Source organism: Gymnogyps californianus, chromosome 16, assembly GCF_018139145.2.
Source record: "Gymnogyps californianus isolate 813 chromosome 16, ASM1813914v2, whole genome shotgun sequence".
NCBI classification, from domain to species: Eukaryota; Metazoa; Chordata; class Aves; order Accipitriformes; family Cathartidae; genus Gymnogyps; species Gymnogyps californianus.
Genome location: NC_059486.1, coordinates 4,578,573 through 4,593,008, shown reverse-complemented (window position 1 = coordinate 4,593,008; position 14,436 = coordinate 4,578,573). Strand labels below are relative to the sequence as shown.

General features: G+C 51.5%; 1 protein-coding gene across 1 annotated transcript; it reads right to left on the bottom strand.

The window, feature by feature from the left end:
• Positions 1-7,341: 7,341 nt before the first annotated feature.
• On the bottom strand, positions 7,342-14,436 carry MLEC (malectin). The gene is made up of 5 exons (XM_050906672.1): positions 14,235-14,436; positions 10,616-10,794; positions 9,062-9,238; positions 8,845-8,902; positions 7,342-7,642 (listed from the first exon to the last, which is right to left on the bottom strand). The coding sequence occupies exons 1-5, from the start codon at positions 14,434-14,436 to the stop codon at positions 7,413-7,415; spliced, it is 846 nt and encodes a 281-aa protein (XP_050762629.1). The 3' UTR covers positions 7,342-7,412.

Below are 14,436 nucleotides of genomic sequence, written 5' to 3'. Positions count from 1 at the left end.
CGGCCCGGGGCGGCAGCACCTCCCTCCGGGGGCTGTGCACGGCGGGCGGATGGCAGCGGGACAGGCCGGGTGGAAAAGCTGGGAGTTACCTGAGGAAAAGAAACACAAAACCCAAACAAAACCAGACCCCACGCCCCGACCCCAGCAGCACCCCTCCCGCCGCCCCCCGAGCCGGCAGCGCTGTGAGCCGCCAGCCCGCGCCCCGCTCCTGCTGCGCCACCCAGGAAGCCGGGAGATCACCTCCTCGCCGCACAGCGGGGGCACCTGGGTCTCCCGTTAATTAAATCACTGCCTGAACCCCCCAGCGCAGCGGGTAATTACAGAGAGTGGGTGTCCCCCAGAGAGCCCTGCTCTTTTTAGGGAACGGTGGCAAGCACTTTTCAGGAAGCAGCCGCTGGTGCCAGCACGGGGATGCCATGGAGCACACACCCCACTGCTGCCCTGGCCTGGGGACACCCCAGCTGCTGTCCCCCGGGGAGCTGGGACCCAGGCCCGGGCAGGGACACTGACAGGACCGTGTGCCCCGAGGAGGGTTGCCCAGGGAGCGCCTGTGCCCTGCCAGGCTCTCCCTGGGTCAGCCAGCCTCCCCGCCGTGCCACTGTCGTGCCCACCCCGGGCCCCCTGTGAGCACACACCAGAGGGACAGTGGCAGACCAGACCTCAGATGAGTGTCCTGAGCCTGGCGGGAGGGACTGGGGAAGTCCCGTCTAGAGTGACTCACAGGAGCATCACAGCGAGGAAAGGATGCGTTTCTTCCCAAAAAAGGGGCTGCCCACCAGCCTGCAGTAGGCACTTAAGAGCTACTAAGCGTCACCTCCAGCCCTTCAGGGAACTGGGGCAAGAACAAGAAACATCTGCGTCCTCTTTTCAAACTCCAGCCAACACTCAACACACTCAAGATGACCGGAAACAGATTTAGAGCAGTGGTTAGTGACATTTGCTGCTGCTTGTAAGCAGCACACGCCTGCTACTGCCAACCGAAAGCTATTTCAAACAATGCATCCTCACTGCATTGGGTTTGGTCCCTCTATCCTGCGCCCTAGGACAGACCAAAGACTCAGGCTGTCTGGAAGAGCGGCTGCTCTGCATGGGGCCAGGGTCCCTTGTCCCCCGGGGGCAGGCACCTAGGGGAGGAAGGTGCCGCTTTCTCTCTCCTCCAGCTACAGCCCCTTCTGACCGCCTCTGACGCAGTTTCAAGCTGAAATCGGGGCAGCTTGCAAAACCCCAGAAGGTAGATTACATCTCTGGTGTTCCTGATCTGAGCAGGAAGCAACAAGGTCCACATCAGCACTTTTAAGAGGATGTTGTCCCATTCAACTCGCACTTAATCGCCCAAAACAACTGGCAAGAAAATACTGAAGCTGTACGGGCGGCAGGCAGTGGGAGGGAGAGGTTCTGGGCTGCAGCAGTGGTGGGATGTTAAACTGCATCTCGGCAGCAGCCTGCAGTCCCCTCCGCAGTGCAGTCCGTCGCGGCCTCCCGCACCATGAGCCATAAAGCAGAGGGGGGCTCCTCCGCCCCCACCACTAGAAAAGAGGGACCACCTCATCCAAGTGACAATATAATCTTGTTTATTTTCCTTTAACACACTGCTGGTTAAAACTGCCAGACAGTAGATTTTAGAACATTCCCTCAACCAAACATCCTGGGGAAATTAAAAAATAAAACCGCTACCATGTACCAAAAATAAAATAACCCACCCCCACACCCGTCTTTTCCCCCAAACTAGTCCCTGCAAAGCCAATGCAATCAGAAATAGACATCTGTGCTTTTCACCCAGGGCCCAAGCTTGCTGCAAAACAAACTAAAAAAATGTCACTGCAAGTTGTTATAACACAAAGCAATGGACAGTAAAATAAAAAATCCTCCTTAAAAACTCTTTGTACTGGTGACAAGTACAGATGGAGATCTCTCCCCACACTGCTTTAGCCTTTACAGACAACTATAGACCTGCAGCTTCAAGTAGTTTGTGATGTGTCCTTAATGCCAATGGCACGGGTCACTTCCACATGTCCCAGCCTACACAGCCAGGCACTATGGAGCGGTGGGACCACCTGCCAACGCTAAAAGCTGCTGCAATGATGGGACCCAAACATCACTGTCACCTGCCCAGCATCTCACAGTCCTGGCTACTGCCTCCTGGCACGAAGCACAAATCCTGCCTCTGCTCTCACAGCCTCTGGGGCTGCTTTACCAACCTGGCTCCTTCTCCAGTGGGAAAGCCCTGAACACACGAAGCCCCCGTAGAAACCACGAAAAATTCAAGCCCCTACTTGCCAGCAAGTTTCCAGACACTGCTTAACTCCAGTACCCTAGCTCAGGAACTGTTATAGTGTGACAGAACAGCCGTGGTAGCATAGGCAAGCACATCCCCACTACACGTGACTGGGAACAACTCCAGGGCAGAGATCCTGCGTTTCCTAGATTCACACTCTCCCCAGTTAAACCGGTTCAAGCTGTACTTTGCCCCTCGCTTCGAAATCTCCATCACACAAACTCTTTAGCAGAGACCTCTGATGTTTGCAAAAGATTATTCACATTTTCTAATCAGCCAGCACTGTTTCTAGGAGGGAGGAAAGAACTTCTGTTTTGTTGATTTTTTTTCTTTTTTTTTTTTTTTTTTTAAATAAAGCACTTTCTGGGGAAAAAAAATCAAAACCTATCAACAACCTGCAGTAGCGTCCCACTGATCAGAGTGGGGACAGTGCTGCCACATCCCTCCCCCTCCCACATCTTCCCCCCAATCTCCAAAAATAGTATTTAATATACAGCAATAAACTCTGAGCAAGCCAGAGTCCCGGAAGACATGGACCTGCTTTCACCTCTCCCATCCAGCCCAGCACCATTTCAATGCGGTTGCTACTATACTTCCGGGGCAAATCCATTCGGATCCAAGGTGAAACACATGCCCCAACCCCACTGGGCAGCGCGCGAAGCAGGGGTGCACCACAGGAGGCCTATTTGTGTAATCGCGTTTCTGAGCCTTCACAGCTCCAGCATGGTGTTGTTTGTGCCGTTGAGAATACTTGTCTGAGCCTATTTGGGACTAGCCGGTGAAGACAGACTGGTGGAACCAGGCTGACGTTAAAAAAAAAAGCATCCTTGAATTGTATTAGACTTTGGCATTTGTTGTGGAGATGCAGAAGCGCCAGTAGGTAAATTAGCTCAGTGCTGGCTCAGCTCCCATTTCCCTTGGATTCTCAGCAAGGATATTTCCCTCCCTGCCACATAAGTGCAAGAAGCAGACAGATCTCTTCCACATTTGAGCACCAAACAGAGCCTGAAACACTTGGTACTTTGCAGCTGCTCAGAATCTGTCTCAGATCAAGGGCTGAAGCTGCTCTGCTGGTCCTCTCCCTTCTCCTGCTGTTTTCCATCAGACAGGCCTGTTCAGCCCAGACTTCCCATATCAAGACATTTCCCTGCCTGTTGCAATCCCATTTCAACTTAACGGAAGGCCAAGGGACAAAGCATGGGTCTCTGCTCCCTGTTCAGACCCAAACAGTGTGGGGCAAGCCCTCAGTGTGTGAGTTGGGGGGCAGGACCCTCCAAGACACACTCTGCACCCTCCAAGACACACTCTGCACCCAGAAGCTGTAAGCACCATACGACTACCAGGACCTAGCCATGACTCAGCTCTGAACTGCACAGACACGCAGGCACCAGACTGTCTGGAAGTTCTCCATCCTGCCTTTGGGAGATTTCTGGGGGAGACCAGACCTGAAGGAGCTCTTCCAGTTCTTCTATCCCCTGCTAGGCTTTTCTTCCATTGATCTCAAGGGCTGGAACCAAAGATACTCGCTCACAGTTCTCTGCTTCGGCTGTGACCTCCAGAGCTGGCATCCAGGGACAGTGAGACAGTCCCCAGCTGATCACAAGGGCAGGGAATGCCTGTCCCTTGGGGAAAAAAAGAGAAAACACTCAGAAACTCCTTTAAAAAAAAAAAAGAAGCTTCTTCAAATAGACTTTTATTCAAAGCCTGAGACAAAGGCACCAAAAAGAGAAGGGAATTCATTTGGCTTTCTGCTCACTGCCACCTGGGATACTCAAAAGGGTCAGAGCTGTTGTTTTAGTCACACACACAGAAGAGAAAAATGGGCTGGCTTAAAGGTACGAAAGGAGGGGCTGACGAGGGGGTAATTAAAATAGGCTTTGGAACCACTACCCTGAGGCTGGATCCAGGCCCAAAACATGATTGATGGTGTCGTCTCCCCTTTATTAAGTGGAAGTTTTATTAAAATTGCCTTATCTGCCCCTCTCTACACAACTGCTCCGCGAATCAAGCTCCACGACCTAGCTCCCTGCACTGCTGCACAGAGACACGCGCTTCATCTGCCTGCTGCTAGCTGGAGGCAACAAAGCACAAACAGGCTTGTCTCTAACTGGTCTCAGTTAAACAACGTCTTGGATATTCCCTCAAACATCCGTGCTGGAAAGCTACAGCCAATCCAAACTTTTTCTTTCCCTGGTCAGGACCAGGTACCTCATTATACCCATCTGTGTGGCTTGCAGGTGCCAGACAGAGATGGCAAGGAGAGCCAGCCTGAGTATGCCATTCCCAGCAAGGTGCTGACTGGTTATCCCCTACCATCCTCCCGTGTTCCCACACACTTTGTTTGAAGGCTCTTTCCGACGCAAACATGTCAGGAGGGGATGGACCAACAAGGAAAACTGCTTATAGCACCATAACAGGGTCAGGAACCCCGCAACCACCCAGACACCAGCTTTGTAGTGACAAAGACGCATAAAAACAGAGCCAAAACAACTAAATTGAAGCCATGAAGGATGACCTATTCCTCCTCCCTATTCTTATTCAAATAAGACAAATTCATTTGAACTGAGCAACTGGAACACAACAGATCACACTCTGCACAGCTTTGCCTTAGGGTGGCTGATGGCACCAAATGGGTCCCCTGGCTGCCAGGAGATGCAGGGATAAGCTGTCCTAGACCTGTCTCCAACTTTTGCGCACCTAAATGCACACCTCTTTTCTCATGCTAGGCAAGGTGCAGAGACTACTGGGTGAGCCACAAGAAGCTGAGTGATTCCTTGCTTCAAGGATGCTCAAATAAAATTCAACCTAAAAGGCCTGGAGGAGAACAGCTCCTTACAGAGAAGCTTGCTTTCAAGCCCAGGTTCTTTGCTTAACAAATCAGTGCAGTTCATGCTTCTCAAAACTGATAGAGATCTAAATGTCTCTGTGCTCCAGTTAGAGCAATCCCCAAAACACTGGAGAATCTCTGCAGGCACTGTCACCAAACAAAACAGAGCTTATATTTTATAAGAGTTTTATAAGTACTAGGATTTTAACAGCAGCTAGAAGATGAAGCAGACAACTTCAAGCTTACCGCCTTTTCATCCTAAGGTTTGTTCTTAAGATCTGCTCTCTCTAAAGCCTGTCTTCTCCTTCAACTGCGGCAGGGACCCTCTTGCTTCTCCCAAACTGGCTGTTACCACTTGTACAACTGGAGAGAAGGTAATTAAGGTCCTACTGTTTGCTTTTTAGCTCACAGACAGAGAATTAGGGTCAGGCCTATAGCAGTGATGTATGCAATCAGAAAGGCAAGGTTCAGCGGCACTGCTGCAGAAAGCAGTGCTTTGACACCTCCCCCAGCTCCCATTCTGGAGCTAGTGAGCTGGCAGCTCATATCACAGCTTGAGGGTTAGGAGGAAGCAAAAGGCTTCAGCTGCTTGGGCCCAGCAGAGCAGAAAGGCTGCTCCTCCAGTTTCCTTTCCGGAAACTAGGGAATTCTGCTGACCCTTCTCAGCTCAGTGGCTGAGCCACTGGAGGGGATCAAACCCAAGAACAACCGCTAGGAAAAGTCAGGCCCAGGGAGGAGCAGCAGCAAGGAGGACGTCACTCAGTACCACTGCTCCGGGTAAAGAGAGAGCACTTCTGAGAACAACAGAGACAGCATGAGGTAAAGTGTTCTGTGAGCCCAGAGCTCACCAGCATTGAAGTTGACCCACAAGGACCCAGCCCTGCCTGGGACAGATCCTGCTCTGGCACACAAAACATCTCCCTCCTGCCAGCCAGAAGCGCTCAACATGTCAGAGACAGCTCCTCAGGGCCTGCAGCTCTGGATCAGCAGACGCAGCGAGGGCTTTTGCTCTGCTCAGCCTCTGTCAGGCAGGCACAGGCTCTGCATGTGGAAACAGAAGCCTCTTGCAGAAATATTCCTGGGGGAAGCAGGTGACCTTGTCTCCAGTGTTCTGCTCACTTCCAGAGCTCTGGAGGGCAACAAACCACCTTGCTCTACAGTACTGAAATGTTGGACATCTGCCCCTTCACTACAGTGCCTTGATACGCAAAAGGCCGGGCTAACTGAAGACACTAACCAACTCCAGTGCACTTCTCACTGCTGCAGGTAGGCCTGGTCCCTATGACACGGACCGAGAGCTCACAGGGAGCATCTGCGAGGTTGCTCCGCTCTGTCCTACGGCACAGGTTGTTCACAGTTATGGGGCAGGGAGCTAACCATTAGGAAGGTCAAGGAACAAGTCCAGAACCTCCTCTCTAGGTCATCTGATTCTCAGCTTCTTCCAAAGGAGAGGTCACTTGCTAGAAAGGGCAAAACAAGGAACTGGGCTTAAAACAAAACCTTTGAAAAGAAAAGGATATTAAAGGAAACAAAAGCCATAATCAATGCAGAAAACAAGTGCATCTGATCAGACGCTAATAACATCAGCCTCTCGCAGGCTACAGCAGAATCCCTCTGCGATGGATCTAACATTACAATTGCCAAACTAGGAAAGTCTCTCCCAATTGGTGCAGCAAATCAGGCCAGATAAATCCCTCTGCTCCTGGCGCAGCTTGCAGTCCTAGGAGGGGAACGTCTCCACAGAGGCTGAGCAGCTAGCTGGAGTCTTAGTATCTTTACGCAGGCGAGTACCATACATCGTGTTGCACACATTCAGGGAGATGCTGAGCCAAGCTCCGTCCTCCATAGTTGTTGGTCACCCAACGGCACCACAATACTTCCATGCTCCCAGACAAAACATGTACCCAGGCCTGGTTTTAAGAGCTGCTTCCCTGCTTAAGGAACCGTATTCCACCCAGCAAAGGCAGAGATCTTGCAGCACATGGCTTTCTCAGTGTGGGATGTGGCCCAAGACTGGTAGCATCAGCTTTCAACAGCCCAATACACAGACAGCCAGGATTCAGTTTACTCTTGGATGCCCCAGGGAGGATCAGAGGCTGCACATGGTGCGAAGGGGAAGGCGAGGGCCTCGCTGCTTGCTGGCAGGGGGAAGGTAAGCTCCCTCTTACCTGGACCTGCTATTCATTCCAAATGAATAATTTTTTTTTTTTTCCCTTAAATTATGAACAATATGGAGAAATTGAAAGCAACTGTGTTTGGTCCAACTCCTTCCCTCCCAGCCCCTTGGCTGATGCTCTGTGGGGCTTGCTCTCACAATCGGCAGAGGCAGAAGAGGGTAGGAATGAAGACACCAAAGGCCACCAATATAGGAAACATGAGGCTGCTGTTGTCCGAGGCATAGGGGTTTGGTGTGCGTGGGCCTGACTGAACCCGGTTCTTATTTGCCTGTTTTTTAACACTGGAACCATCATCATATTCATCTTCATCATCATCTTCCTCTTTTTTCTCCAGACCTGGGTGTGGCTGCAGCTTTGGAACATCTGTTGGACAAGACAAAAGGTTGCAAGGAGGCAGGATGTAACCTGGGAAGTCACCCGAGTCCCTCCCTTCCCCTCTCCCCGATCCAGCATGAACACAGGCAACAGGGTACCTGACACCACATCACCACCACGGCCAGAGCACCCCAGGAAACAGGAGCATCCTCCCTCACAGAGGCTCACACCACTATTTCTTTCCTCCGTGATGCAATAGCACCTAAAGACCCAGTCTGCAAAGAAAATTACCTCCCTGCACCCCATCTACGTGTCACGCAGGAGAAGTTACAGCACAAAGGCACACTTACAGCATACACAGTCAGACACCGCAGCTGCTCAGTGAGATCTAGTCAAGAACAAGCACCTGCTGCCTGCGGGACCAGAAGGTACAGGTGCAAACAGGAAGGGGAACAACCCTTTCCACAAATGGTCCTACCTCACATCACTGCACCCCCCAACCCCAGACCTATCAGAGCAGCATGGCCCAACCCCACTCAAATTCAGTCCTCTGAGTCTGGAGCCTGAAATTGAGGTCTGGACCTGCACACAGCAAGGTGCCACCTGGCCACAAGGTTACGCACCAGACCTTCAGGAGCACTTGGCAATCCCCAATTGCCAAAAAACTGATGCTTTGGTCAGAGAGGGGTCCTAAACCTCCCCTGTTCAGGAGCTAGAGGGGCTCCAACTCCAGCACAGACTTACAAAGAGGGTGACCAAAGAGCAAGGACTTTACTAGCACTCTCCACTGCTATCCAGAGGAACCGATATCTGGGAAAAAACACTGCCTTGTCCTCGAGCTGAGAAGGCAAAACAAAGCTCCAGGTAAGAAACAGTTAACTACTAGCTAAAAGATCTCCGTAAATTACTTGTCTGCAGGGCTGCTGCTGACATCCAAGGCCAGAGGGAATTTATCTGTAGCTATAAGCTAAGACTGACCAGACGTGTTTCCCTTCTCCTCTACCCCATGTGCAGGAATTCCTGAACCAAACTGATTTTTCTTATTCAAAAATGACACAGCTTTGTGCACATGGAGGAGTAGGAGGACACTACACACCTATTTCACTCTGCAACTGCACTCTGTGGGAACTTGCTGAGAGAGAAACAGTTTTGGCAGAGGTAGGTCTGCAAGAGCTATGATCTCATGGTCTGAGAAGCAACAGGCTGCTCTCCAAGGGGGAAGAGCCTTCTGGCTCAAAAACTGTGCTTACCTTCCACTGTTCCTTGCAGGATGTATAGGGCACAGATTTTCGGATTGTCATAGTAGCCCTAGAGAAAGTAAAGAAGGAAGTCAGTGCTGCAGCTTCGAGGCAAGAAATATTCTCGCCACCTACTATCACCTCTCCTCCTCCAGCACACAGCTGCATCACATGGCTGGGGAAGAAGGGGAAAAGGAAGATCAGGGCTCTGCCCAGAAAAGCTTATTACCTTTACAAACTCAATGTGGAGTTTCCCCGTGAACGTGGAAACCTCCCCCTGGACACTCAGCTTCCCCTTTTTGATACTCATGGGAATGATCTCATCGTGAGCTGTGCTGTGTCCAACTCTGTCAAAAATGTCCAAGTCCTTCACCACCACATGGCCATTCAAGCGAACATCAAATACCTTCAGGGTGGAAGAAATGACAGTGTCAGAACAGATTCAGGCACATGATGGTTGAAAGGGGAACAGAACAGGAAAGGTCTCTGCTTGTTATGCACCCAGGACCAGAAAGCATTGCAGCATGCACTGTCCCACCACACATGCTCACCTCCCTTGGGACGGATTCAGAGCCCAAAAGCAGCCAGGTAAAGACACTGAAGCATTAACATTGCTTTCAAATACCCTGAAATCTGCCTCCTCCTTTTAAAATAACCCCTATGTCTGCCGTTCAGAACTGAGGACAGCACAATTTTATTCTGGTTTATTCATACTTTTCTTTCACAACTTTCTTTCCACCTACTGGCTGAGGACCTGCTCCTACCACCCCAGGGTGGCTGTGGCACACCACACCCTAGGGAGTTAAACCATTTCTAACGAACAGCCTGCAGCAGAGCAGAGAAGAGGAAACAAGCTGGTGAAGGACACAGGGTTTGAAGGAGGTAAAATGTTGAACTGCTAACCACATCTGTGAATTCATAGTGAAAGTCCTCCTGAGGGCTGTAATGACTCAAGCTTCACTCAGCACCTGGGGAATCCCAGCAGAACCACATGAAGGAAGAGGAACCAAAGATGCCTCAGCCCTTCAGTTTAATCTGAGGCTGCTTTTTGCATCCATTCTGTAAGCCAGCCCCACCAGTTCTGTTCCCTGAAATACTTCTCTGGCAGGAAGGCAGCACAGTGCTTAAGGAGCAAGGCTCTAAAGAAGCTGATGGAGTCAGGGGAAAGCCAGACTAAAACACACACCACTTCTCTCCCAATTTATCACAGGTTTTTGAGTTCTTTGTGCTTCTGCTTCCATGTCTGTACACAAGGGATTTCAAAAGTGGGCAAGGATTATTCTCTAAAGAGCAATAAAGAGGGTTGAATTTAACTCTGTGCTTTTGGGATCAGTTTGAATCAGCATCAAGTCTTATTACAATCGTAAAAATTGTTTTCAGTAGGTTATTTAACCCAGATCACCTCCCTGATTCAATCTGTGCAATACTTCCTTCAGCACAAGTATGCCATCAGGTCAGGAACAAGTGTTCAGGAAAAAGGCAAAAAAACTTTTTCTCAAAGCCAGCACAGCCTAAACAGATCATAAAACTCTAGTGCTAGTTATGTTTAGTTGCACATGTTTGTTTGAATACTTTGTAATGCAATTTTCCAGGCCAACTGTGTATCTGGAATGTGGAAGAGAGCTCGAAGTTTCAGAGACCATGAGAGCTCTAGGAACTAAGTTAACCATTAGTGCCTTACTTCACTCCTTTCTCCAGCATGAAAAGCAGCAGAAGCAACCTGGACACGCACAGTCTTAGCCAGGAACTCACATCAAAGAGACAAGCAAGGAGCCGTTGTTACCTTCTGTTGAGACTGTGCAAAATACACCTCTGCAAACTTCAACACCAGCACATAGTCACCCTCCTCTTTGATGGGAACTTCATAGCCAAAGGTTTCCTCATTGTAACGCTCGGTCTGGTACAGAATCTGATCTTCTGTGTTGGACCGCAAGATGGGCAGCTTCATACCGTAGTCAGAAGCTAGGTTTCAAGCACAAAACAGTGAGAGGCAGGGTTAATTTCTGAGGCATATGGAAGAGACACTCTTGAAGTGCTTTACTCCCTAAGTGGCATTAGCAGCTACACCCTCGTCAGACCTGTCTCCCCTCCTTGCTCTGACCAGCAGGAGGCACTACTGGAGCAGAAGCAGAGGTAGCCACAGCCCCAGAAGCCGGGTCCCACAGAAAAACAGGGCTGGACCTGCTGCAGCCTAAGACACAGTAAACTCACTCACTCAGTTTCAGAAAGAGTCTGTTTCACAAACAGGGCACAGAGCCAAAGGACTTGGCCATTGACTCCTGCTTCAAAGAGGAAAAACACCTAGAATATCTTTACAACATTTTCAAATTACAAACTCTGAGTACAAAAACAAAACAGTCAGCCTAGGACTGACTCGACACGTTCATTCAACAGATTTGAACTTAGCAGTCGATGGCATCAGGTTATAGAGACTCACCCTCCTCAAATGAAAACCTGGGGAATGGCAGAAGGGTGAAAAGCATTAGACATCTTACAAAACCCTTTGTTCTCGCCACAGCCACACAATACCTGCTAGCTTGAAGACAGGAAGAAGGAAGCAAGAAAGATACACATGGGTCTCAAGAGCACCAGCAGCTTCATCAGCTGCTGTTCTCACAGCCACCCAGCTGAAATGGGTGCTGTCTGCAGGCATCTGAACAGCCCCCTGAGAAGGGCCCAAACAACATTCCCAAATAGGTCAACACCTGAGAAAATAACAGAAATCTTAAAAATTGCCTCTTCTCAGTCATTATTTCACCACCTCTAGAGCAGCCCTCAAAATATCTTAACCCAACTCGACATTTTATTGTGTCAGGGTTACTGTACAAACACAAACTGATGCGTGCCTCAAGAGCTCAGAATCAAGTAATTCCCCAGCGAAGCAGGGGCAGGAGGGAAGACTGTGGACACCATCTGCCCACTGGCACTTCAGGCAGAAGTTGGTCCAGACGAAGTTCTCTGCTGACACTTGCCACTTCCACCCCCATTTCCATGGGAACAGACACTACATTGGCCAAGACAAAGCAAGAACTACTAACCCGGCACACGTTGCCAAAGATGGAGCCAATGCAAACGAGCAAGAGGAAATTAATGCCAGTTCTTAGTCTCCTGTTTCACACAGAGCTACTCAGGCAATCTTCTGCTTCTCTTTACCACTTGAACCCAGGCACAAAAGGCTGAAGACTCTAATCACCAGAAATACAGAGGGTGAAAAGTTTAACCTGTCCTCCCACACATACACTTCTGGCCAGCTACACATTACAGTAATAGCAAACCAATGACTCCAAAGAAGTCAGCTCCTATTAGAGGAAAGCCTGCATAGGAAGCAAGTCCTTTAATATCCAAGAAGGTAACTGGAGAGGAAGACCTGTCACCTGCATATCAGAGGTCTGTTGACATAGCTGTGGAAGCGAGCTTGATTTTACAGCACGCTGAGTGCTCTGAGAGGTAGCTCACTGAGAGACGGGCAGTACGCATTAAGCTGCAACTCAACTATGTTTGGCACCTAGCTATTCTGTAATTGCCATCAGCACATTTTGTCCTTTAGGGCACAGCATCTGAACTGAGGCTTGAAAAAAAGAGGTTTTAATTTGCCCAGAGGCAGTACAGCCCAGAAACACTATCCCTAGGTCGTTTCCTCCCAGTCAGCCACATATTTCTGCTGTAGCCATTACATGCCTATCAACAGAGAGGAGCCCAGAGTAAACTGAAACAATGGTGCAATAAAAAGCCATTGAGGGAAAAGCAGCTGAGAGCTCAAAGGGGTAAAGTCTCCTCCGCTGTGCCTGGCACCGCTGGCTGAAGCAGGATTATTGTAAGAGCCTGCTGTTCAGAGGAGACACCACAGGCTTTCCCCAGAGGAAGAGCATGTCACAGTGTGCTTGAAAAAGACTCTTTTCTCCTCAACTCAAAAATAAATTGTTCAAGTCCACAAGGACATTCTCCTTCAAGTCACACATGTGAGAGGTCTGTGAAGGGAAACTGACCTACAGCAATCAGGGAACCTTGTGCGTCTGGGGTGGCAGCTTCCACGGGGGTGAAAAACTCCTAACAAACCGTATTAGTATTTAAATGTGACCTCCTCTGTATCCATTGTGCCCAAACGGCTCTCCATTTGGGATGGCACTCATGCAGGGTAAGCAATGGCAGTCCTAGCTGTATAGCACAGGACAATCCTTACCATCCTACATGGAAACAGCAAAGGTTAGACTTAAAAGACAACAGATAGCTCATCTTCTCTGCACTCCACCACTCACCTGTAACTGACAACAGGAGCAGCTCAGCACAGCTAACTTTTCAATACATTTGTCAATCAACTAAGTTTTGGTGCCCCAATTATCAGAAACACGCAAAATTCATACAACCAAAGCAGTTTCAGGGGAAGTAGGAAAAGGTAACCCAAGTGCAATATTAGTTCTCCATCCTGTCCTTAATGGTAGATAGAAGATTTTACTGATTCAGTAGTTAGAGCAGCTGATCATATCCCATCTGCCTCTACTTCTGTTTCTGTCCCTGCCCTGCTCTTGAACACCCTGCCAGGACTGGAGCAGTGGAGCAGACCAGCCAGCTGCACCTTCCTCCTGCCCGGCCCAAGCACCGCGGCTCCAGCGAGCAGCCTGCATGCCTCCCAACTGGGACCAGGCTGCTGGTGGCAGGCATCACCCCGCACCGCGAGCAATTCAGCTGCGCAGAGCAGGCAAAGCATGTTCTCACTTTACCGAGAGCGCTGCAGGCTGGGCTTCAAACTGGCAGATCTTGCTGTGGAAACTGGGGTCTTTCAGTGGAAAATGGAAAAAAAGGAGCCAGGCGGCTGCATGCGGCCGGTTTGGCAGCCTGACCGCTCCCGTCGCCTTTCCAGCCGAAATTCCACTCCAGCCCGCGAGGAGCGACTTCCCCTCCGGCATTACACAACCCCGCAGCCCGAGGCCGGGAAAACCAGCCCGAAGACCGCAGGGCTCATCCCGCCGCCACCGGGGTCCAGGGCCCGCTCCGCCGCGGGGACAGGGGGGTGCAGCCCCCAGCAGGGCCCAGCGGGAGGACGGGGGTGGCCGCGGTGCCGGCGGGTGACAAGTGCCGTGCGGGGGGCTGGGCCGGCGCTCCCCGCGGGCCCTCGCTGTCTCCCGGCCGCCCCCTTCCGCGACGCCGGGCCCGGGCGGCTGAGGGAGAGGAGACCCCGCCTGCGGGCCTGCCCGGGCCACCGCAGCCCTACGGGGAGACCCACCGACCCTCCGCGGCGGGGCTGGCGGGACGGCGCCGGGGGGACGCGAGTCCCGGACCCCCGCCGCCCCCGGCGGGCCTCGCCGCCCCCGGCGGAGCGGAGCTGAGCGGGCCCTGAAGGCAGCCCCACCGACACCCCCCCGGCAGGCCGCCCGCGCAGCACCGGCGTCCCCCCCCGCCCTCACCTCGGCCCACGCGGCCCTCGAGCGGGTCCTTGCGGAAGTGGATGCCGTTCACGTCCACATGGGCATCGCCGCCCGCATTGACGGCCCAGACGACGCTGTCGGCGAGGCCGCCCGCCGCGCCCCGCAGCAGCAGCAGCAGCGGCAGCAGCAGCAAGGGCGGCGGCAGCACCGGCGGCGCCCCGCGCGCCCCGGCGCCCACCAT